This window comes from Myotis myotis, unplaced genomic scaffold, assembly GCF_014108235.1.
Source record: "Myotis myotis isolate mMyoMyo1 unplaced genomic scaffold, mMyoMyo1.p scaffold_m19_p_18, whole genome shotgun sequence".
Lineage (NCBI taxonomy): Eukaryota > Metazoa > Chordata > Mammalia > Chiroptera > Vespertilionidae > Myotis > Myotis myotis.
The window spans coordinates 42594511-42616326 of NW_023416322.1; the positions used below are offsets into that span (position 1 = coordinate 42594511).

Sequence of the window (21816 nt, forward strand, 5' to 3'; positions counted from 1 at the left end):
TGGAAAAAACAAAACACACGAACAAGCACTGGCCTGGAAGGAAGGCCCCTGTGAAGGGGGGGTGGGCCGAAGCCACTCTGAGTCAGTGACAGAGGCCCCCACCCCAGCCCAGGGCCCCTCTGTTCCTTCATGCTCATTACGGTGCTGCTTCCGGCTGCCCCTGAGCTGGGGGCCAAGTCCCACCCATCACACCCCCTTGACTGGTTCTGGTTCTGGTTCTGGTTCTGACACGGGTCCTCATGACTGGTTGGGGACCTACCAGTCTAAGTGGCTAGACCCGGGCAGCCAGTATGACCTTGAATTCTGACCTGAATTTTACTTTATTTTTAATATATTTTTATTGATCTCACAGAGGAAGGGAGAGGGGGATAGAAACAGCAATGATGAGAGAGAGTGATCTCTACCCCCCTGCACGCCCCATCCTGGGGATCCAGCCTGCAACCGGGCATGTGCCCTGACCTGGATTCGAACCCGGGACCGTTCAGTCCGCAGGCCGCGGCCGCTCTATCCACTGAGCCACGCCACCCAGGGCTCGGCCCTGAATCTCCGGTGGTGGCGACGGTCACTGCTGTGAGTTCTCCCACAACCGGCCTCGGCCCCACGCCACACGCAGGGAGCCCCAGGTGAGCAACGTCCAAGGGCGCCCAGCCTGTCCGCCGGAGTCCGCGTTTGGATCCTGGCTGGTCTGTCGCCAAAGGCTGTTCCGTAACAAGGGCTGCTCCCCACCGAAGGGGCGAGCACCGGGCAGCCCGCCCCAGGCACGTCCCGGCGGCCCCGCAGCTCAGAGCCCGCGCGCGTCCCTGCGAACAGCGCGGCGGGGACCAAGGCGCGCGACGGCGGCCTGGCAGCTGGGCTCGCTCCGCGCATCCCTGGACCACGGAGATGCGGGCTGGGGACGGGAGACGGGAAACGGGAGACGGGAGGGGGAGACGGGAGGGGGAGACGGGCGACGGGAGGGGGAGACGGGAGGGGGAGACGAGAGACGGGAGGGGGAGACGGGAGGGGGAGACGGGAGACGGGAGGGGGAGACGGGAGGGGGAGACGGGCGACGGGAGGCGGGAGACGGGAGAGGCAGCGGCTCCCGGCAGCGGTCTGGGCGCCGGGGATGGTTAGGGGCACAGCACCGAGGGGAAGGGGGCGCGGCCCGCAGGGCACGCCCACCTGACCCTCCCCCGGCCGCGGGGAGGCGGCGGCGCGGCGCTCCGTCAGGTCCCGCCTGGAGCGCGAGGGGGCGCTGCTCCGCGTCCGCCACCCGCCTCCGCGCCCGGCTCTCCGCTCCGCTCCGCGCGCCCGGGCCATGGCGACCTGCGTGCGGCTGCCGCGCTGCGGGGCCCCGCGCCTCCGACCCGCGCTCCTCGGCCCCCGCGCCGGCGGCGGGGCGCCCGGGCCGGGCCCGCTCCGGACCTACGCGCCGGGCCTCCCCGCGGCGCTGCTGCGCACCGACTCCTTCGTGGGCGGCCGCTGGGTCCCCGCCGCCGCCGCCTTCCCCGTGCGCGACCCGGCCAGCGGCGCCGAGCTGGGCCGGGTGGCCGACTGCGGGGCGCCCGAGGCCCGCGCCGCCGTGCGCGCCGCCCACGACGCCTTCCGCGGCTGGAAGGGCGCCCTGGCCAAGGTGAGTGCGCCCGCACCCCGGCCTTCACCCTTCACGGGATGAGAACGCGGGGCTGCGCAGTCCGGTCCAGAGCCCGGGCCTCGCGCCGAGCCCGGTGCAGCCCGACGCCGCCGCGGGTGTCCGGGTCTCCGGGCCCTCGCAGCACCGGAGCCCGCCCCAGGCTGCGGGGAGACCCGCGGACGCCGCCCCCTGGCGTCGGGAGGGCGGGGGGAGCGCCCTGGGCGGGCCATGCCCTGGGGAAGGGGCCCAGGACCCTTTCCGCCTGAAGAGGGAAACACAGCTGAGAACTGACCTCTTAGAGTCGCTGGGGAAGTGGGGGTGCGGTGAGAGGGGAACTGGAGGAAGAAAACTGGGAGACGCATTTTCCTCCTCCTCCCCCTCCTCCTGCACCGAGTAGCACCTGCCCTTCGGCACCTGCCCTGCAGACCCCCACCGCACAGGGAGCGCAGCCCAGGTTCACCTGCCCTGAGCTGTTGAAAGACGGAGCTGTAGCCCGGCCGCGTGGCTCAGTGGTCGAGCGTGGACCTATGACCCTCCTAGGAGGTCACCGTTAGATTCCTGGCCAGGGTCGCGGGCTCGATCCCCATTGTGGGGCATGCAGTGCAGGAGGCAGCCGGTCCATGATTCTCTCTCATCACTGACATCTCTCTCGCTCGCTCTCCCTCTCCCTTCCTATCTGAAATCAATAAAAAAAATGTATTTTTTTAAAAAGGGGGCTGCACTGGAGGACGTATGCCAGGGAAACGGGCCACACAGGGCAAGTGCTGTGTGACTCCAGTGCCGGGGGCCCTGGAGTGGGACGTCACAGGGACAGAGAGGGGGCGCGGGGAGGGGCGGTGTTCAATGGGGTCAGAGCTCCTGCAGCCCCGAGGTGGGGTCTGTGCTGCTCCTCCCAGGACGGGCGCTGCGGCTCCCCAGGAAGGAGCCGTGGCTGAGGCTGTCAGAGCTGAAGATTGTCTGGTGTCTCTTACGCTTGGCGTTGCACTCTCTCTACCGTTTCATCTCTTTTCCAGGAACGGAGCGCGTTGCTTCGGAAATGGTATGACCTGATGATGCAACACAAGGACGACCTGGCCAGGATCATCACAGCCGAGAGCGTGAGTCCCAGCGGGTGCTGCCTGGGAGCTGGCGGACCCAACCTCCCCCGGGTGGCTGCACAAGGGGGTTCCCTGCCTGGTGATCAGATGTCAGCGAATCTCAGCGCCAGGCACAGACTGTTCCTCATTAAAGCCCAGCCCTGGTTTTCTGAGACGACGTGTGTGTGTGTGTGTGTGTGTGTGTGTGTGTGTGTGTGTTCTAACGTCCTCTTCAGTCGTGTGCGGGAGGTGGGTTTCGGGTGTAACTGTGAACGCTGCTGTTCCCGTCCCGTCTGTTCCGTGCGACTGTTTTGGTTGGTTTTCCTGTTGCGTCTGTGCATTTAAAGACGTACCACTGGCATCTCCGTAGCTGTCATCAGCTCCTTGCACCCCGGCCACCACTTAGAGGCGAGGTGCGAAGGAGAAAAAAAGTCAGCAGGTGCGGTTCTGTCTCTAACGTGGGAACACGCTGAAGGGCCGGTGCCGGCCGTGGCCGAGCGCACTCCGTCTCCGCCGGATCCTGCTTATTTCCCCCCCCCGCGGGGTTGGCGATGGGGCTTCCCCTGCTCGCAGCCTGGGGGAGGTCCGAGCACAGTCCTGCTGTTGTGACGCCAGGTGATGGGGTCCTTTTCTGCCCGGATTCAGGGGAAGCCGCTGAAGGAGGCGCAGGGGGAGGTTCTGTACTCCGCCCAGTTCCTGGAGTGGTTTTCGGAGGAAGCGCGCCGCATCTACGGGGACGTCATCAGCACCGCCTCCCGGGAGAAGCGGGCCCTGGTGCTCAAGCAGCCGGTCGGAGTGGCCGCCGTCATCACCCCGGTATGTGGGGGCATCGGCCCGGGGGGTCAGGTGCACACTGGGGCGGCACCCCCTCTAACGGCCTCGGCACCTCTGTCCCCAGTGGAACTTCCCCAGCGCCATGATCACCCGCAAGGTGGGGGCCGCCCTGGCCGCCGGCTGCACCGTCGTGGTCAAACCTGCCGAAGACACGCCCTTCTCAGCCCTGGCGCTGGCCGAGGTGAGCCTGCCCTGCCAACGAGGACGCTGGCCCCGGGACGAGGACGCAGGTGGGAGCCTCCGCTTGGCCCGCGCCTCTCGCTGGATGGCGTTGCTCGAACGTCTCCGCCATTCTCTTAAGTCAGATGTTGCCCTTTTTAGACAAAACAATGGTGAGGATTTCCTGACATCTGTGGGCTGCCCTAAAAATGCCATCTGCCATCGTTTTTATCAAAGGGGCAGACCTAGTCAGATGGCGACACCTGGGCGTTTGCTCCCGCCCCCTCCCTTCTCCAGGTCCGTCTGCGGCAGGTCAGGTCTGGTCATTCTGTGCGTGAAGCCCCCCGGCTTCTGTCACTCAGGGTAAAGCCCAAGCTTCCGGCAGTGCCCTCAGGCCCTGACAGATGCCACCTGCCCAGCTTCGCTCCGCCCCCCCCCCCCCCCCCCCGTCCCTCCAGAGCCCCTGACCCATCGGCCCCCGCCAATCCCCCCCCCCCCCCACGCCTCTTGGCTGAAAGGGCCTCCCGTGTTTAAAGCAGCGCCCGACTGCGGGCTGTAGCCACCCGTCCCTCAGCTCTCCTGCTGCTCCCACCAGGCCTGTCCCGGCGACTCCTCATTTTAAAGGAGTGACAACACGCATATCCCAGCGGCACCGATGAGGCGCCCGTTTCACTCCCAAATATATTCCGATCCTGTCCCCAAAGGCAGCTGAGTCTCCCCCGTTTCTTTTTAGAGGAAAACGTCAGTTTATTTCTCTTTTCTGTTTTCTCACTCGCTGCCCGTGCTTGCTGGTCCCTCCACAGCTCGCCAACCAGGCTGGGATCCCCCCCGGGGCCTACAACGTGGTGCCCTGCTCCCGGAGGAGGGCCCAGGAGGTGGGGGAGGCGCTTTGCACCGACCCGCTCGTGTCCAAGATTTCCTTCACCGGCTCCACGGCCACCGGGAAGGTACATCGTTCGTTCTCGTGTTTTCCCTTTACTACGTTTAACAATGGCCTGGCCGCCGCGTAGGAAGATGCCAGCAAGGCTCAGGCTCTCAGGCACAGGGCCTGCTTGTCTAGAACACATCCGGGTCTCAGTGCTGGAATGCAGGTTTCATTCATAACCTAGAACCAAGCTCCCAGAAACACACCGTGGGTGTTGAAATGCACGTCTCAGACTTGAATGAAAATTGTGTTTAGTATAAGGGTACTTACAGAAAATAAGGGGACTTTTTAAAAAATTGATTTCAGAGAGGAAGGGAGAGAAGAGAGAGAAACATCAATGATGAGAGAGAATCGTGGATCGGCTGCCTCCTGCACGCCCCTCAATGGGGATGGAGCCGCAACCTGGGCCTGTGCCCTGACGGGGAATCGAACCGGTGACCTCCTGGTTCATAGGTCGATGCTCAACCACTGAGCCACGCTGCTGGACACTTCCCCCCCTTTTTTTCCCTAAATATTTTTATTGATTTCAGAGAGGAAGGGAGGAGAGAGAAATAGAAACATCAGTGATGAGAGAGAATCATGGATCGGCTGCCTCCTGCACGCCCCTACTGAGGATCGAGCCTGCAACCCGGGCCTGTGCGGGACCCTTCAGTCCGCAGCCGACACTCAATCCACTGAGCCACGCCGCCGGGCACTCGCCCTTTTCTTGTGCGAAGTGTCATCACATCTCGCCCCACCCCCCCCCATCCCCGGGCGCCTGGCACCCTCGCTGTTGGGTCACTTGGAAAGGGCTGGCGGGTCCTGGTGGCGGAGGCCTCGCGCACCCACGGCCCCTTCCCCTCTGCCCCAGGCGCTGCTGCACCATGCGGCCAACTCCGTGAAGAGGGTGTCCATGGAGCTGGGCGGCCTCGCCCCGTTCATCGTGTTTGACAGCGCCAACGTGGACCAGGCCGTGGCGGGGGCCATGGCCTCGAAATTCAGGAACTCGGGACAGGTGAGTCCCGGGCGTGTCCCGGCTCTTGCGTGTCTGTGTTTTACGAAGGTCCTTCTACCTCCTGCGTCTCCTGGGAGGAAACTTGGGTTCCTTCCACGGTCCGTTCTTTCTTCTTTCACCTTCTCAGCAAACAGTAAGGCCCTCTCTTTACCAGGGGCCGGAGGCTGGGAGGCCCCGAGAGAAAGAAGGGGTCCCTGGCTTCACGGAAGTTCTTTTCATCAAACCGTCCTCTCTTCCCGCGGCGGGCACGGCGGCCGCGCGGGCCTGGTTCTGGGCTGGGTCAGCGGCCGCCGACACACAGTCCACCCGCTCGTTCTTCTCTCTCTAGACCTGTGTGTGCTCCAACCGGTTCCTGGTGCAGAGCGGGATCCACGACGCCTTCGTGAGCAAGCTGGCGGAGGCGATGCGGGCCAGCCTGCGTGTGGGGAACGGGTTTGAGGAAGGGACGACTCAAGGCCCGCTGATCAACGAGAAGGCGGTGGAAAAGGTAGCTCGTTGGTCGTCTGTTCAGTGTCCCGGTGTTGGCATCGGAAGGTTCCCCGGCAAAAGGCACTTGGATAAGGTGCCCGGCAAGTCTGTTTCGGAAACGGCAGAGACGTCGGGAAAAAACGGAATTCCTGCCAATGTGTGTGCGTCGTGGGGCGTCACCTGGCCACAGCCCTTCCGGCTGTCCTGGCGCCGCGTCCCTGTAGTCCTGCTGCGCTCCCTGCCTCTCCTCTGAGGGCGGTGGACTCCACCCCTGGCTGCCTCAGGGCCTCGCAACACAAAGTTCTTTAATTTTCCCAACCAACGCGTGAAAGGGAAGGAAGACGGGCTTTGCTGTTTTGTGGGTGTTTTTTTTTTAATATATTTTTATTGATTTCAGAGAGGAAGGGAGAGGGAGAGAGTGAACCATCAATGATGAGAGGGAATCATGGATTGGCTGCCTCCTGCATGCCCCCCCTTGCTGTGTGGGTCGATGCTCCACCGCTGAGCCACGCCATCGGATCTCAGAGGCCGGGGCCCACATGGAGTGAGGGCGGGGGAGGGACCGGGACCGGGCTGCGTGGGTTCCAGCTGAACTGAGAAATCGGGTCACAAAGCTCCACCCGCTCGAGGAGGGGTCTGTGGTGGCGAGGTGTCCTCACCAGCTCCCGGGTCTGGCCTCTCCTGTCCCAGGTGGAGACGCACGTGAGCGACGCACTGGCCAAAGGGGCCACCCTCGTGACCGGCGGGAAGCGGCACCAACTTGGGAACAACTTCTTTGAGCCCACGCTGCTCAGCAACGTCACGCGGGACATGCTCTGCGCGCGGGAGGAGACCTTCGGGCCCCTGGCCCCGGTCATCAAGTAAGACCCCCGCCCGCCAAGGTCGCGGGAAGGTCGGGAGGCCTGGCTGTGGGAGGGTGGAGGGAGGGTGCTGGGGTCCAACCTCAGCAGGTCCAGGGGTCCCCAAAGGTGTGGACGGAGTCGGTGAAGAAGGAATGACAGAGACAGCGTTCAGTTGATCAGCAGCCTAGCCAGGATCTCCAGCGAAGTTCTGGTTAGGATCTCCAGCCAGGTTCTGTGTCCATGTTCTCTTGCTAGGTTCTCCAGCCAGGTTCTCCAGGTTCTCCAGCCAGGTTCTGTAGCCATGTTCCCTCGCTAGGTTCTCCAGCCAGGTTCGGTCACCAGGTTCTAGTCAGGTTCTCTTGCCATGTTCTCTCGCTAGGTTCTGTCTCTTGGTTCTGTCTCCAGTTTCTGTCCAAGATCTTTTGCCATGTTCTCTCCAGGGAAGTTCTTCTGTCTCTAGGTTCTGTGTAGGTTCTGTGTCTAGGTTCTGTGTCCTGTTGTCTTGTTACATCTGTATTTATACCAATTGATTCCAATCCTATCAATCTCTATTCCAAAGGTTAGAGCGTTTCTTGTCTCCATTCCAGGGAGTAAAGATTATGTAGCTTAAGCATGATTGTTCGTAGTTAAAGTGATTAATTACCCACCTGGCACTTAGTTAAGGGGTTTTATTCCCTCCCTAAATTCAGGGGAAAATCCCTACCTGGGGAAACAACCTTTCTCAGAGAGGTGACCTTGGTTAAAACACATAGTGCCAAGAAGGTGAGCAAACATATTAAGAACAGTATGCCATATATGCCAGGTCCCTTGAAACAGCAAGGATGGATCGGCTCCCGGCAGGAGGGGCTCTGTTGGACACGTGGCACTGGTGGTCCTCGCAGCCGGGGTGCCTTCCCCTCTGCCCGCTCTGGGTCCCTGCAGACCTGTCTCTCTCGCCATCGCTGGGGAGATGAGTCGGGAGGAAGCCGGCGTTTCCTCCCTGAGCTCACACTCTGCTGCCCGCTCACCTGGCAGGTTCCACACGGAGGAGGAGGCGCTGGTGATCGCGAATGCGGCCGACGTGGGGTTAGCAGGTGGGTGTCTGTCCTGCCCTCAGGGCCGTGGGCGCGTCTCAAGCGGAGGCTGACGTTTCCCCCGAGACGCCAGCTGGGTCGGAGGACACTTGTCTGGTGCTCGCTGAGGGCGGGCGGGTGTGCACTCCCATCCTTCTGCCTCGCCGCGAGCTCGGGTGGGAGCGGGGGCAGGGGAGAGGCGGAACGGGTGGTTCCCGGTGGGGACTCACACACCATGAGTCCCTGTCCTCCGGGGCTGGCTGCCTGGAAATCCAAGTGCTGCTCCCGCCCCGCTGGGCCTGGGCTGAACGGAGAGGAAGTGCGGGCTGGGCAGAGGGCGTCATGACCATTTCCAAGTAAAAGGACAGTGGCCACACCGTCGCCAGGCAGGGACCGGGACCATGGGCCTGCCCTTGCACGGCCCGGAATGTGTGGGTCCCTGACTTTGCGGGGGAAGATTTCACACCCAAGGCCGGTGACTTGAGAGGACATTTATTAAGGACGGAAGGATGGGGACAGTGAGACAGGAGAAGGGCTTCAGATACATGAGGAGGGTCACAGAGTGAGCCTAGGGGAGGCTGCCTTGGTTCTTTTTAAAAACATACATTTTTGTTGATGTCAGAGAGGAAAGGAGAGGGGGAGAGAGAGAATCATGGATCGGCTGCCTCCTGCACGCCCCCTACTGGGGATTGAGCCCACAACCTGGGCCTGTGCCGATGGGAATCGAACTGTGACCTCCTGGTTCCTAGGTTGACGCTCAACCACTGAGCCACGCCAGCCGGGTAGGCCTTGGTCCTTTAGAAAGAACGTACAGGGTCTGAGAGGACGAATCGGACAGGCTCGGCTTAGGGTCTCCCTGGGAGCCGGGTGCTGCCAAGCCCGAGGGAGGAGGCTGGGTCAGTGCCCCTCAGTTTGGACAGGACGCCCCCGTGACGTCCTGCACGCTCCTTGTCCTTCCTCCCGCACAGGCTACTTCTACTCCCAGGACCCCGCCCAGATCTGGCGGGTGGCGGAGCAGCTGGAGGTGGGCATGGTGGGTGTCAACGAAGGGCTGCTCTCGGCCGTGGAGTGCCCGTTTGGTGGCGTGAAGCAGTCAGGCCTCGGACGCGAGGGCTCCAAGTACGGCATCGACGAGTACCTGGAGGTCAAGTACGTGTGCCTCGGCGGCTTGTAGGGTCCGTGTGCTTTAGGAAATAAAGGAGCTCGCCTGCGCCCGTGGCACACGCCACCTGTCAATGCACCCACAGGCGTCTGAACTACAGTAGCTTCTCTAGTCTCCTCACCCGAGGGTATTGTCCATTGAGTTTTAGAGAGTGGAAGGGGGAGAAACATTGATGTGAGAGAGACATTGATTGGTTGCCTCCCGCACGAGCCCTCACCTGGGCTGGGGATCAACCTGCAACCCAGGGGCAGGCCCTGGACCTAGAATCAAACCCTTGACCCTTTGGTCTGCTGGCGGGCACCTTAACCACCGAGCAGAACCCTAACCACTGAGCAGAACCCTAACTACCGAGCCAAACCCTAACCACTGAACCAAACCCTAACCACCGAGCCGAACCCGCTTTTAAAACTTTACCAAGTTTTTAAAGCTCATCCAGACCTCCTCATCTTAAACAGGTGGGACTCTGCCTCTCCCCTTACCTAACTAGGGACATCAGGTGCCACATGCCTGTGGCTACAGACTCCCCGCGACCCGCCACGGACTGTCTGCCTCTAGCAAAGGGCAGCAGGCAGCAAGCTGGCCCGGTGGCCCCTCCCAAGGCTGGTGACCTCTGGGCGTGACTCCGCCCCCCGCACGTGGCTCAGAGCTTAGACCAGAGGAGAGGGGCCCGGTGTTACCCGCCGTATGTGTGTGCGTGCATATGTACGTACGTGTTCACAGCCCAGCGCTAAGAACGGTTTTCATATTCCCAAATGGGGGAGGGAACAATACTGTTTCATGACACGAAAATTTTATGAAACTCAGACTTAGCGTCTGTAAATACAAGGTTATTGGAACACGGCCACAGCCCTGAACCTGCCAGAGGGGCTGTGGCTACTCTCCTGGCCGAGCCGAGTGCCTGTCACAGGGACAGTGCGGCCCCGAAGCCTGAGACACAAACTCTGGCTCTTAGAGAATGTCCTGCCCTGCCCTGGGCCCGGAGGGAGGGACTGTCCCAGCCCTGACCTCGACCCCGAGGGAGGGACTTTCCCAGCCCTGACCTAGACCCCAAGGGAGGGACCCAGCCCCTGACTGACCTCGACCCCGAGCGGGCGAGGGACTGACCTGCCTGCGATTGTCGGTTACTCGTGGCGAGCGCCCGCCTGTAACGGTATCCTCTGTGCTGTGCCCAGTGAGTTCTCCCGAGAACTCCCCGCAGTTATCACGTAACTCAAAGGAAAAGTAAACGGCAATACAAACGGCCCCAAATCCTTAAAAAAGCAGCATGTGTCTCCGACACGTAAGCCCTGCGGCTGGAGGCCTGCCCTCGTCCACTGTCCTCCTAAGAGGACGCCGGAGCCGGGCAAACGGTCTCCCACATTTGCGTATGAGGCCTTCGTGCGGTTGACGGGTGTTTCCGGAGCCCGGGATTGAAGGTAAATTATTTCCCACATTCCAGTGTCCACAAGGCCCTTATCCAGTGTGAATTCTCCGGTGTTTAATGCGGCTAGAGCTACGGCTAAAAGATTGCCTGTCTCCCCGGCCCCAGGGTCCTGTATAAATGTCGTTCGCAGGTTTACACATCCCTACAGTTCTCAGCCTTGAGGACGCACATTCCCCACTGAGCTCCCTCCCCCCTCCCCCCGCACCTCCATGCAGAGTCCTCACCTGGAGAGCTCAGCTGCTCCTTGATCCTCACCCCTGTGAGTGGCTTTTAACTACGAATTTGTGCCAAGTGTTCGTTCTCCTTCCCTGCCCACCTTTCCTGGTGGGGAGACCCGTGAGGGCAGAAGCACAGCAGCTCAGCCGGCCTCACTGGGAGCGCACTGTCCGTGCAGTAACCGGCCATCGTGGTAACGACGTGGTGCGCGTGGCCGGGGCAGCCTTTCACTGGCTCATGTCTGTGCTGCGACTTCCTCGTGCTCTGTGTTGTGGGATGAAACGGGAGTTCGTGGGAACTGTGCGGACGGTCTGTTTTTCAGCTCCTGTCTCCCGGTTTGTGCAGCTGTCATTAATAAATGTGAATTAACAACTTCCTGTTTCCGTGTTCAAGTTTGCGGTGATGGTTTTTCGTGCCAGTGCATCATCTGAGCGTGTTCTGACAGGTAGGGAGAGGACCAGAAGGTGGGGTGTTGGCATGAGGACCCCCGGGAGCTGGAGGAGGACAGTGACGAGCCACACAGGAAAGCTCTGCCTGAGGTTTTAGGGGATCAACACGTAACACCCCACTCTTCTCCCCCAGGAGCTGAGGAGGTGACAGGATTTATGCAGGTGGGACACGATGCTGGCTTTATCACCGAGAGAAACTAGATTAGGGGCTGCTGAGGAAGGTGAAGGGATTGAGAAAAAGCAAAACAAAAACAGACACAGACAACGTATGGCATCACCAGAGGGAGGGGGGAGGCAGGTGGTGGGGGCGGAAGGAGGCCCGGCTTGGGCGGCTGCGCCGGAGGCAGCGTGCAGATGTGTTGAGCTGTACACTGGAAACGTGTATCGTCTTATTAACCAATGTCACCCCAATATATTCAGTTACAAAATTAATGACTTCAGTTTTGAAATTCTTGTCAGAGATCCACGTAGAACGCAATCTAGTCCAGGTGTTGGCACACTGGCCTACAGGACAACTTGGGCTCGCTGCGTGTATTTAAAAATTTATTTTAATTAAATATAAGTAACAAAATTCACCATCCGAATCAAAATGAAAGGAGGAGAAGGAGGGGGCAGTAGCAGGTGCTATTGCTTTTTTGGTTTGTTAATACTTTTCCATGTATTTATTTACTTATATATTTTTTGTTAACCCTCAGCCGAGGGTATTTTCCATTATTTTGGAGAGAGGGAAAGAGAAATATGGATGTGAGAGAAACATCGATTGGTTGCCTCCTGCACGCGCCCCAGCCAGGGCGGAGCCTGCAACTGAGTACCTGCCTTTGAAGGACCCAGGACCCTTCAGTGGGCAGGTGGACACGCTACCCACTGGCCACTCCGGCCAGGGCAGCTGCTATTGCGTTGTAACAGCGGGATCGCCTGCGCCTGCGCACATGCCGCCCCTCCTCGCACCCACAGCCGTCCTGCAGGTCGTCCACCGGGAACTAAGATGCGTGTGCAGAGCTCACCACGCACCCGATGACCTGCATGTCTACGACATAAACCAGATGCCCCCCCCGCCCAGAACTCCCCATTTCTCCTTTAAAAGGGAGCAAGCAGGGCGCCCACAGGAAGGCCATGGACATTCAGGCTAAGAGGGAGGCCGGCTGACGGCCCGTGGGCGCGGCTCAGTGGTTGAGCATCAACCTATGAACCGAGAGGTCACGGTTCGAGTCCCGGTGCAGGCCGGGTTGTGGGCTCCATCCCCTTTCCCTCTTCCTTCCTCTTTAAAGTTAATAAAAAATTATATAAACATTTAAAAAATAAAAACAAGTTGGTGGTACAGATTCGAATCCTACCCAGCTTCCTCTAAACCACAGACCCGGCCCGCGCACTCGCAGCCGCCACCCTCGCCTCCTCCTCCTCAGGCTGCGGCTCTCAGTCTGGGGTCCCGTCACGCTCTCTGGGGTCCCGAGGACGCGTCCAGCCGGAGAGCGCGCGCCGGAGTCACAGCGCCTGTAGGGCGCTGCCGTTACCAGGGCAACGCGTGCGCACGCGCACCTGCACCTTCTGCGCACCTGCACCTGCGGGCCCAGCCGGTACCCAGCACCAGGCACTGGGCCGCGCGCTCCCTGGGGGCAAGGTCCCCCCCCCCCCCCCCCCCCCCCCCCCGCACTGTGGTAGTCCCGCTCCTCTAGCCGGAGCCTACAGACCGAGGATGGAAAGGATGCTGGGAGCAGCCCGGACCACAGCTCGCATCTCCACCGCAGAAACCCAGGAGCAAGGAGCCAGGCCGGCATTTATGCTGCTGCCTGCAATGGAGGTGCTAGAGCCCAGCTGGGGCAGAGGGCAGGGCAGGCCTCGGAGGAGTGCCGTCAGCCTGCGGGGCCCCTGCCCCAGGATAAAATGGAGATAACAGCACTCATATGGGAAGGCTGGGGGGCGGGGGGATGAAATGTCTCCTGGTACAGCTTTCCACACTTGGCTCTGGTTTATGTGGTTACTGAACTGCACAACCAAAGACAAGAAACTTCCGGTTTGAAGGTGGGAGGAACTGAGGTCTGGAAGGTCCAAGTGCACCCCATCCCGGCAAAAGGGCGCTTCAGCCGCTGAAATCAGATTCCCAGTTGCAACTCCACCAAGGAGGGAGGTCAAGTACCTGAAGCCACTGTCCTGGGAAAACTTGGGATTCAAAGTAAAAAACTCAAGGCATTGCACATTATAGGTTCTCAATTCTCGCACTGAGAACCACTGCCCATGAAAGCAGGTGTGGCTTCAGTGCCCCAGCCACTTCCTTATTTGTTGCTTAGGTTTGTCACCAACAACCCCCAAGCCTGCAGGGTTTTCTCCCACAAGCTGAAGTAGCAGGGATGCAGCCAGAAACAGGCGTTAAAATTCAATCCCCTCCCTAGCCCCCCCACACACAAAAACAAACTACAAGCAAGTACATTTCTTTATTTAAAGTATCTTTCTCTTATGGGAAAAAATGTTCCCTTAAAGCACATTTAAAGGTGCTCCTCATCTCTTGTAAAATAATTCCATTTAGCGTAGCAAAACTAAAAGGCTGTTTCTCTTTACACATTATTCTGCTCTCGAAAACCAGTCCAGAACTGCTGTAAACGGACTTTCATCCCCATCACGCCCAACTTGGCTCTCTTGGTTACACAACTACAGATATGGATTTAAAAGTTAAGGAATGTTAAGTCACGAGTTCAGGTCCAGCTCACCAGTGAGGCAAGGTCGGCTGACACAGGGCAGCTGTCGCCCGCTCCAACGCTGATGACCTGGTACCAAAGACCCAGTGCCAAGGACTCAGTGGCCTCCAGTTTGTTTCTCTTGAAGACTTACCTAAACATTCACTACTTTGGTTCCCGATTTCTACAATAAATCAACGCTAAAGGCTGGCCCAGAGGCAGTGCAATCTAGCCGCAGCTCTCAGCACTACTGACAGCTGACAGCCTTCATGTACTCTCACCAGGAGACCTCATATTCTGAACACAGATATTCCCTCGAAATAAACATTAATACTTTGTTCTGAAAACTAAGGACACAAAACACAAAATAGAATCAGTTTTTCCTTCTCTTCTGGTGGTCCAATATATTCCTTCCATACGAAACCTGACTTTCCAGATGGCAGGAATTCTATGTGCAAATCTCCAGCACAAAACTACTCAGAACATGTGACTTCTACTTGAAAAGCTCTTCACAATATGACGTCCAAGGTGCACAGAAGGCCCCAGTGATCGCTGGGAAACCGGCCACACTCCAGTTTCTCCAGCCCAAGGAGATCCAAACTCTGGGGAATGATGTGGCCGCCTCCCGCCGCCGCTCGGAAAAATATCCTATCAAAGCGATGCTTACAGGTGGCACGGATGCCAAGGTTAGAGTTCATCTGTGTATCCCACGTGTACTGGCAGTGCTTAGGTTTGCCCAAAAACTCCCAGACATCCGAGATGTTGCTGGGTAAACCACCGCATTTGGTAACCTGAAAAGACAGAAAACTCTGTAAGATTCCAGTGTTTTCCCCTAAATTAAAAAGGTGCCTTTGGAAATATTAAAAGTCTGCAAGTAACAGGATTGCTTCTATTATAGTCTAAAATATGTTTTTCTCTGGCTCTATTTTTGTTCATCAGTTTGTTTTTTATTATATATATAAATGTGGAAGATGCCATTTATATGATCCAATGATGTCAACTGCCTTCAGTTTTATTTGAAATTTACTAACAATATTAAGTCTTCCCTTTTTTCACTCACACTTGTTTTTTTACATTATTATAAATTATACGTAAAATATACCATTTAAAAATACACATTTATCAACGGCATTAAGTAAACCCACATAATTGTGCAGCCAGGCCTTTTTGGCTCATTTTTAATTAGGTTGTCTTTTTTGAAGAGTTTCTAACATTTTAATGCAGATCAGCATGTCCGGTTCATTCCAGCTTCAGAGCCAAACCTGGGACAGGCACTGCTTCAGCTTCTCCTTCTGCCGTGGCCAAGATAAAAGGTACCGGCTGCTTGGACTTTGGACTTCACACTATGCTTGTTTTTCTTGATCCTGACATATGTGGCACCCTTTGGCCTGGCTGTGGGCAGCAAATCCTTGATTTCCTCAATTTTGTGAAGCATGCAGCCAGCACAGTAAGTGGCAAGAAGCGAAGAGGATGAAAAAATAATAATCCGGTTCTTATTGTTGGCTTTTCCTTGTAAGAGTTCTTTATATATTCTGAATACGAACTGCTTGTGGGATATATGATTTGCAAGTATTCCCCCCCATTCCATAGGTCGCCTTTTCACTCCACTGATGCACACAGTTTATTTTCATGACATCCGCCTCCTCTGTTTGTTCTGTGTCGTCTGTGCTGTTGGTGCCATACCCAAGAAGTCACTGCCAATCCAGGGCCATGAAGCTTCCCTATGCTCTTGCTCTGATTTTAGGTCTTTGGTCCACGCTGAAGATCTGATATGGGACGTAAAGACCCAACTTCATATTCTTGCACGTGGTATCGGTTTCAAACACTACTTGTTGAAAAGCGGGGTTTAAAAGTCACTCAACCAGACACTCAGAAACCGCTGCCATAAACAAGTCAATCTGCGAGCAGCCGACAGAAAGGCCCGTTCTTACGGCTGTGCCCCTGCCGACACCGCGCCCAGGAGGCTGAGCCGCCTCCTTCCTGGGAAACTGCCTTCCCTGCTCAGTCGTCCTGCCCCTGGAGCTGTGGCAGGGACCTGAGCAGAACCTCTATCTCCATCCGCTCTCAGTCTGACGGGAGCTGGGCCACCGCGGCGAAGGCAGGTTCTGGGTCTATAAGGGCCCTGGAAACCTCACTGCGTCTCAACGGAACGAAGGAAAGAGAGCCATCGTTCAGACCTGGACACGTGGTGCCAGGAAAGGGGACAACCATGACGCTCCACTCTTTGTTCTCCTCACCTCGCAACTAGACCCACGATGAACGTGACTTTCCCGAGAGCCCTCGTTCCCCACTGCCCTGCGTGTCTCACACGCCCCGTCTCCCCGGCACACAGCAGGCCTCCTGGACAGGGCACGGCTGAGTCACTATTGCTGGGCTTTCACCGACAAGGGCAAGCACCCCTTTACCAGCGTTATCCACAAGGAACCGGAATCAGCTTCCACGCCAACAACCCGCCCGCAGCAGTGAACGGCTGTGTCACTCACCTCGTGATCCCTTAAATTTGTGTCCCCTGCAAATATGACGGTGGCCGACTCGGGAGCCTCCTGCATCTTCTTTAGAACCATTTTAAACTGATTCGCGCGTTCCTTCGCGTGCCCCCGGGTGCTCTCCAGGTGGGAAGTCATGAGGCACAGCTCGTTTCCCGACACGCTCGCCTGACACGGGACCAAGAGCACAGCTGGTAAGTCAGCCCCGATGCTGGCCTCTGACCCCAGAATCAGCAGATCAGCCCACTGACTGGCACACCCGCGGAAGCGAAGGGAATATTAACAAATTCTTAGGAAAGAATTCCTTTCACGTTCTTCGGAAAACATCTAACAAATCAAGGATTTTATTTTTACAAGCTTTTGTCTATGTTTGAAATTTATATAAAAACTTAACTCACAAAGTTCTTTAAGACTAATAGAAGAATCTCTAAGTGAGGAGCAAATTCTTTCTAAAGAAACAGTAAGAAGAAAAGAAAGGACAACACCATGGAACTATGAAGAAGAAACTATTCCATTTTTAAAAAGCCGTTGATTTTTAACAATTACTCACATGCACACACAAAAGGTTTCTCATCATTTGTGTATTTGGAAAAGGGATAATCTCTTGGCTTTTCAATTTCACTCTTGATTTCTTCAACATTATGGCTGTGAAATACCCGTCGTCATGACCTTCAAAAGTTTGTAGAAAAGAATTTCAGTTGAGAAGACAAGAGTGTAACAGGTTCCCCTACTGAAGATTTTATAGCAAACAAGTACAGACACTCAAATGGATCTCAATCTTAAAACTATTATTTCAAAATAGCTGAAGATGGCCAACCATGCCCCATGTTTACCTGCCCCCTCCCACAATGTCACAGAAGTACAGACGAAATATAAAAATAAACATGACTTCACATAGGTGCCAAAATAGTTAATGGTGCCAACAGGAAACAAATTTACTTCTCACTCGGAAGCCCCAGGGGAATTATGATAAATGAACAGAAAATACAGAAGGTGTAAAGCTGCAAGAAGAACAGAACAGAAGGGCAGGGAGGGAGGCTCCAACGGTTCAATAAAAACCACCAAGCAGATGGAGGAGTGGTAACTGGTTTATTGGAACAAAGGATCCAAAGAAGAAAAAGGAAGATAAGGAAGGAAAAAGGAGAAAAGAAGGAAAAGAGAATGGAAGGGAAGGAAGGGGTGGGAGGCTAGAGAGGTGGCAGGGGGGCCGGAGAGGGACAGAGAGAGGGACGAATTTTCCAGAACTGAAGGTCATAAACCTCCAGACTGAAAGTTCTTTCCAAGTGTTCAGAATGTATGAGAAAAAAACCAAAAAAACAAAAACCACCAAAGAACACCAGGATGGAAAAGAAGACCCTCAAAGCTTAGGGAGAGGGGAGGCCAGGAATTAGTATGGCTTCAAACTTATAATCAACAATGGAAACCGGGCAACACTGATCAATACCTTTCTACCCAGAAATCTATGTGTAGCCAAACAATCAACCAATTCTGGGGACGAATCACAGGGATTCAGAAACTCCCCTCCCCACACACTCTTTCTTAGAAAGTGATTTGAGAATCTGCACCAATAAAATGCGGAAGTACACCGGGGAGGAGGCAGGCACCGGTTCAGAAAACAAGAAATCCAATCCAGGAGCGAGAAAGAATCCCCAGAAGGCAGGAAAGCCGTCCCACAGACAGAGCAGGAAAGAGACGGCGGCCCAGCGGGAGCCCTCTCCTTAGCAAGTCTGGGCTAGACAGTAAGTCAGAAGCAAACCTCGTCCCGTGGACAAGGGAAAGGCAGCAGAGACAGGGGATTGAGCCAAAGTGGTAAACACAAAACAGGTGGAAAATAAAAGACCATCTTATTTAGAGTAAAAAGCTAGAAAAAAATACTTCTGAAAAAGCATAACCACGTGAAGCTAATATAGCATGTGAATTATAAGTGAAAAGTTAAGCATTTGGAAAAAAGCGTAACTACAATGCAATTATCACTTAAAATTTTTAATGACTTAATGTCCCCAAATAGCTACTCACTATCTCAAATTTTGACAATTTACATTTTCCTGAGATATCATTCATTTCAACCACTTTCTCACTTCAAAGCTTTATAAAATGTTCTCCTATAGTTCTCTCAGTATTTTGTGTCTGGCTTGTTTTGCTTAAACTTATTGTGTTTGTACTTTTTTTTTGCCTATGCTCCAATAGGCTAACTGTGATTTATTTCTTTCATTGACACATTTTTTGAAGAAAAAGACAAGGTAAATGACAGGAAAGCTGTTACCTGTAATAATCTCATAACTGCTTGCTCTCTTCTTTAGCAAGCTGTAATATGGGGGAATAACTTCCTGCAGAAATATCACATCTGGGCTGTACCTATTTAAAAACATCAGTTTATGGTGAACAGCAGGTCTGTACCATTTCATTTGCAGAACCTAGATTAGGAAATACCACAACATAAAAGCAATACAAAACTGACCATCGCAGACACCCAATATCCATGTTCATGCTGCTCTCTGGTAACTACAAAATGAGAGATCTGTGCTATTCCACACATAATACTGCAAAGACTAATTTTAAAAAACATATACGTGACACCACACGGGAAAATTAATGAGAATCATTGACAACAGGAAGCAGTAATCTGAGAGGCACCACAGTCCTGCACCCGCGGGACACTTCACGTGTGATCACCCCTTTCCGTCCTCGTCCTCTGGAAACAATGATCCCCCGGAGGGCGACGTGGCTCACCAGTGACCCCACGGGTGACGGCAGCGTGACAGACTCAGAGCTGTCTGGTAATTCTCGCAGCAGTGATTACATACATGGTCAGTAAGTCAAAGAGCACGAGAAGGCTTCTAACAAAAACCTGTGTTCCTGCCCGCCCCTCCCTCCACCCTGGGAGCGGGACCTGAATTCGTCTCAGACTTCAGCGGCTGCCTCCTGCCCCACGACCGCCCCCTCCCACAGGCGGGCGAGCACTCACAGCGCGAGGGAGGCACACACCCCTTGAGCCCGCTCCCACAGGTTGTTCAGATCCAGCCCGTCCACGTTCCAGGAGACGAGAGAGAACATGCTGCCGTCTTCCTGCTGGGGGGGTCCAGCTGAGCCGCTTCTAGAGCCGACGGGGTCAGGCGCTTCCTCATTGGTTAGGTCCACACTGGCAAGATCAGAGTGAAACACAACTTGGCAAATCGCCCACAAACAGCTGAATTTAAAAAGTGCTTCGTCACAGTTAAAGGCACTTTACAGACTCCAAAGTCCCTGCCAGCAGAGCAAAAGTCACGACTGAAGGGGTGACTTTTCCTGTCACAGACTCTTCCTGTTATCCGGACGCTTGCTCCTTACAGTTAAGAGTGAACGCAGGGCCCTTCCATGGCATGACTTTATAAACGAGGACCCCATGTCAGACCAAGACCTTTCCAAACGTATTTGGGTTCTTGTTTCTAAAAGTGCAGAACTGAGCCCTGGCCGGTGTGGCTCAGCGGGCTGGGCGTCGTGCCCTGCACCAAGGCTGCTGCTTCGACGCCAGGTCTCACACAGGTGTTTCTCTCTCCCCACCCCCTTCCTTTTTCTCTCTAAAAATCAATAAAAAATCTTTTCTCTTTTTTTTTAAAAATTAAAGGCCTATTCAGATTTTGCCAACGGTGCTACTAGATGCTACTCCAGGACCTGGCACGTTTCTCTTGGTCTCCTTTAACCCAGAATCGTCCTCCAGTCCTTGCCTCTCGTGACCTGGGCGTGGGGAAGCACACGGGCCCGGTATTTTATAGAATGTGCCTCCTTAGGGCCTGTCTGATGTTTTCGGAGGATCAGATTCGGATTATGCACTTTTTGGGAGGAACGACACGGAGGTGCTAGAGTGTCTTCCTCAGTGGGTTTCGTCCCCAGCACTGGCCATGCTGCCTCTGACCGCCTGGTCTTGGCTGGGGCGATGTCTACCCCACTGCTCCCTGCCCAGTGCCGACTCACCCCTGTGGGGAGCCTTTGGTGGGCAGGCCTTTGGGACTATGCCACCCCGTGTCTCTCCCCCACCACTGGTTTCAGCAGCCCTGGTGATTTCTGTCCGAAATCATTACCGCCCAGTGGTTCCCGCGTGTGCTTTTTTCTAAGCCCATCAGCCTCTCCATTCACATCTGCTCTAAGGGCAACCGCGCTTCCCCGATGCGTCTTTCATTCTGCAGGCGAGGCCTGGCGGTCAGAGTTCACAGGCAGGGGGTGTGTTTGGCAGAAAACCACTGGCTGCCGCGGAGAGTAAACCACAAAGAGCCCAGCGATGAGCATGGACCCAGGAACCAGAGGTCACCGGTTCACTGCGGGTCAGGGCGCAGGCCCGGGCGGTGCGCTTGACCCCCAGCGGCGTGCGGGAGGCAGCTGATCGAGGATGTTTCTCTCTCTTTGAAAATCAATAAAAACCATGAAGAACAAACTAAAAACAGTCAATACAGGCCGCAGGAGGACTTCCAAGTTACCATGTTTCCATGGAGGCGTTTGCCTCGGTCATTCGTTCGGAACCTCTCGCTGGCATGTTTCCTGAACTTGGAGTGAGGAACAGTCCAGAGGGGGCCTCCCGGACCCCCCTCCACCGGGGCTCCACCCAGCTCCGCCCGCCCCGCCGCCCACTCACCAGGACACCGGCGCTGGCGGGGGCGCGGGGCGGCGCGGGAGGGCGCCCTCCTCCGCTCGCGGCTCGAAGTAGGCGTTCAGCGCCCTCTGAAAAGACAGGCACAGGGTGGGCTCCTGCGCACGGCCCTGCACCCCCTCCCGGGCCCTGTCCCCCCCGCCCCGCGCCGCACCCTCTCCGGGCCCTGTATCCCCCCCCCCCGGCCCTGCACCCCGGGCCGGCGCGCACCTCCACTTCCCAAACCCTGTACCCCCAGGCCCTGTACCCCGCGGGTCCTGCACACACACACACACACACCCCGGGCCCTGCACCCCGGGCCGGCGCGCACCTCCACCTCCCAGGCCCTGTACCCCGCGGGTCCTGCACACACACACACACACACACACACACACACACACACACCGGGCCCTGCACCCCGGGCCGGCGCGCACCTCCACCTCCCAGGCGTTCTCCGCCAGGTAGCGCCGCGCCACATCGACATGGCAGCCGGCGACGGAGGCGAAGTCCGCACACAGCAGCCGCTTCTTTCCCGCGGGGTCCCCGTCCTCCGGCCCCGCCTCCGGGCCGGTCTCCGGGCTGCGCTTCTGCTCCATCGCCGCGGCTCCTCGCCGCCGCCCGCCGCCGCGCCCACCGCCCGGCGGGGGAAGGGGCGGCCCTCGGAGGCGGTCGGCGGCTGCGCAGTGGAGGCAGGAACGGCCGGCGCAGGGGAGGGCGTCACTGCGCATGCGCGCGCGGGCCAACGGGGCGCGGAACGTCAGTGCGCGAGCGCGGGAGGAGCCCCGCGGACGAATGGCGACCCGTGCGCGTCCTCTGCGTCCTTGTGCGTTTGCCAGCGCCTGGCTGCCC

The 21816-nt window shown here is 56.7% G+C and overlaps 2 protein-coding genes across 7 annotated transcripts; one reads left to right on the forward strand and one right to left on the reverse strand.

The window, feature by feature from the left end:
• Positions 1-1089: 1089 nt before the first annotated feature.
• Positions 1090-11626, forward strand: ALDH5A1 (aldehyde dehydrogenase 5 family member A1). 2 transcript variants are annotated; one of them, XM_036343979.1, is made up of 12 exons: positions 1090-1612; positions 2626-2709; positions 3334-3504; positions 3587-3703; positions 4485-4628; positions 5457-5600; positions 5929-6087; positions 6759-6928; positions 7925-7983; positions 8931-9111; positions 11086-11208; positions 11346-11626. In XM_036343979.1, exons 1-11 carry the CDS (start codon positions 1298-1300, stop codon positions 11192-11194), a joined length of 1653 nt encoding a protein of 550 aa, XP_036199872.1. In that variant the 5' UTR covers positions 1090-1297; the 3' UTR covers positions 11195-11208; positions 11346-11626. The 2 variants fall into 2 exon arrangements, with proteins under 2 accessions (XP_036199872.1, XP_036199873.1); XM_036343980.1 differs by lacking the exon at positions 11346-11626 and having other exon boundaries at positions 1230-1612; positions 8931-11137.
• A 1996-nt stretch (positions 11627-13622) lies between these two features.
• Positions 13623-21721, reverse strand: TDP2 (tyrosyl-DNA phosphodiesterase 2). 5 transcript variants are annotated; one of them, XM_036344758.1, is made up of 8 exons: positions 21402-21721; positions 20974-21059; positions 19353-19506; positions 18826-18869; positions 18631-18722; positions 16918-17036; positions 16365-16535; positions 13623-14672 (listed from the first exon to the last, which is right to left on the reverse strand). In XM_036344758.1, the coding sequence occupies exons 1-8, from the start codon at positions 21693-21695 to the stop codon at positions 14391-14393; spliced, it is 1242 nt and encodes a 413-aa protein (XP_036200651.1). In that variant the 5' UTR covers positions 21696-21721; the 3' UTR covers positions 13623-14390. The 5 variants fall into 5 exon arrangements, with proteins under 5 accessions (XP_036200651.1, XP_036200653.1, XP_036200652.1 ...); XM_036344761.1 differs by lacking the exon at positions 13623-14672 and adding an exon at positions 15034-15647; XM_036344763.1 differs by lacking the exon at positions 13623-14672 and adding an exon at positions 15034-15706.
• Positions 21722-21816: the final 95 nt, after the last annotated feature.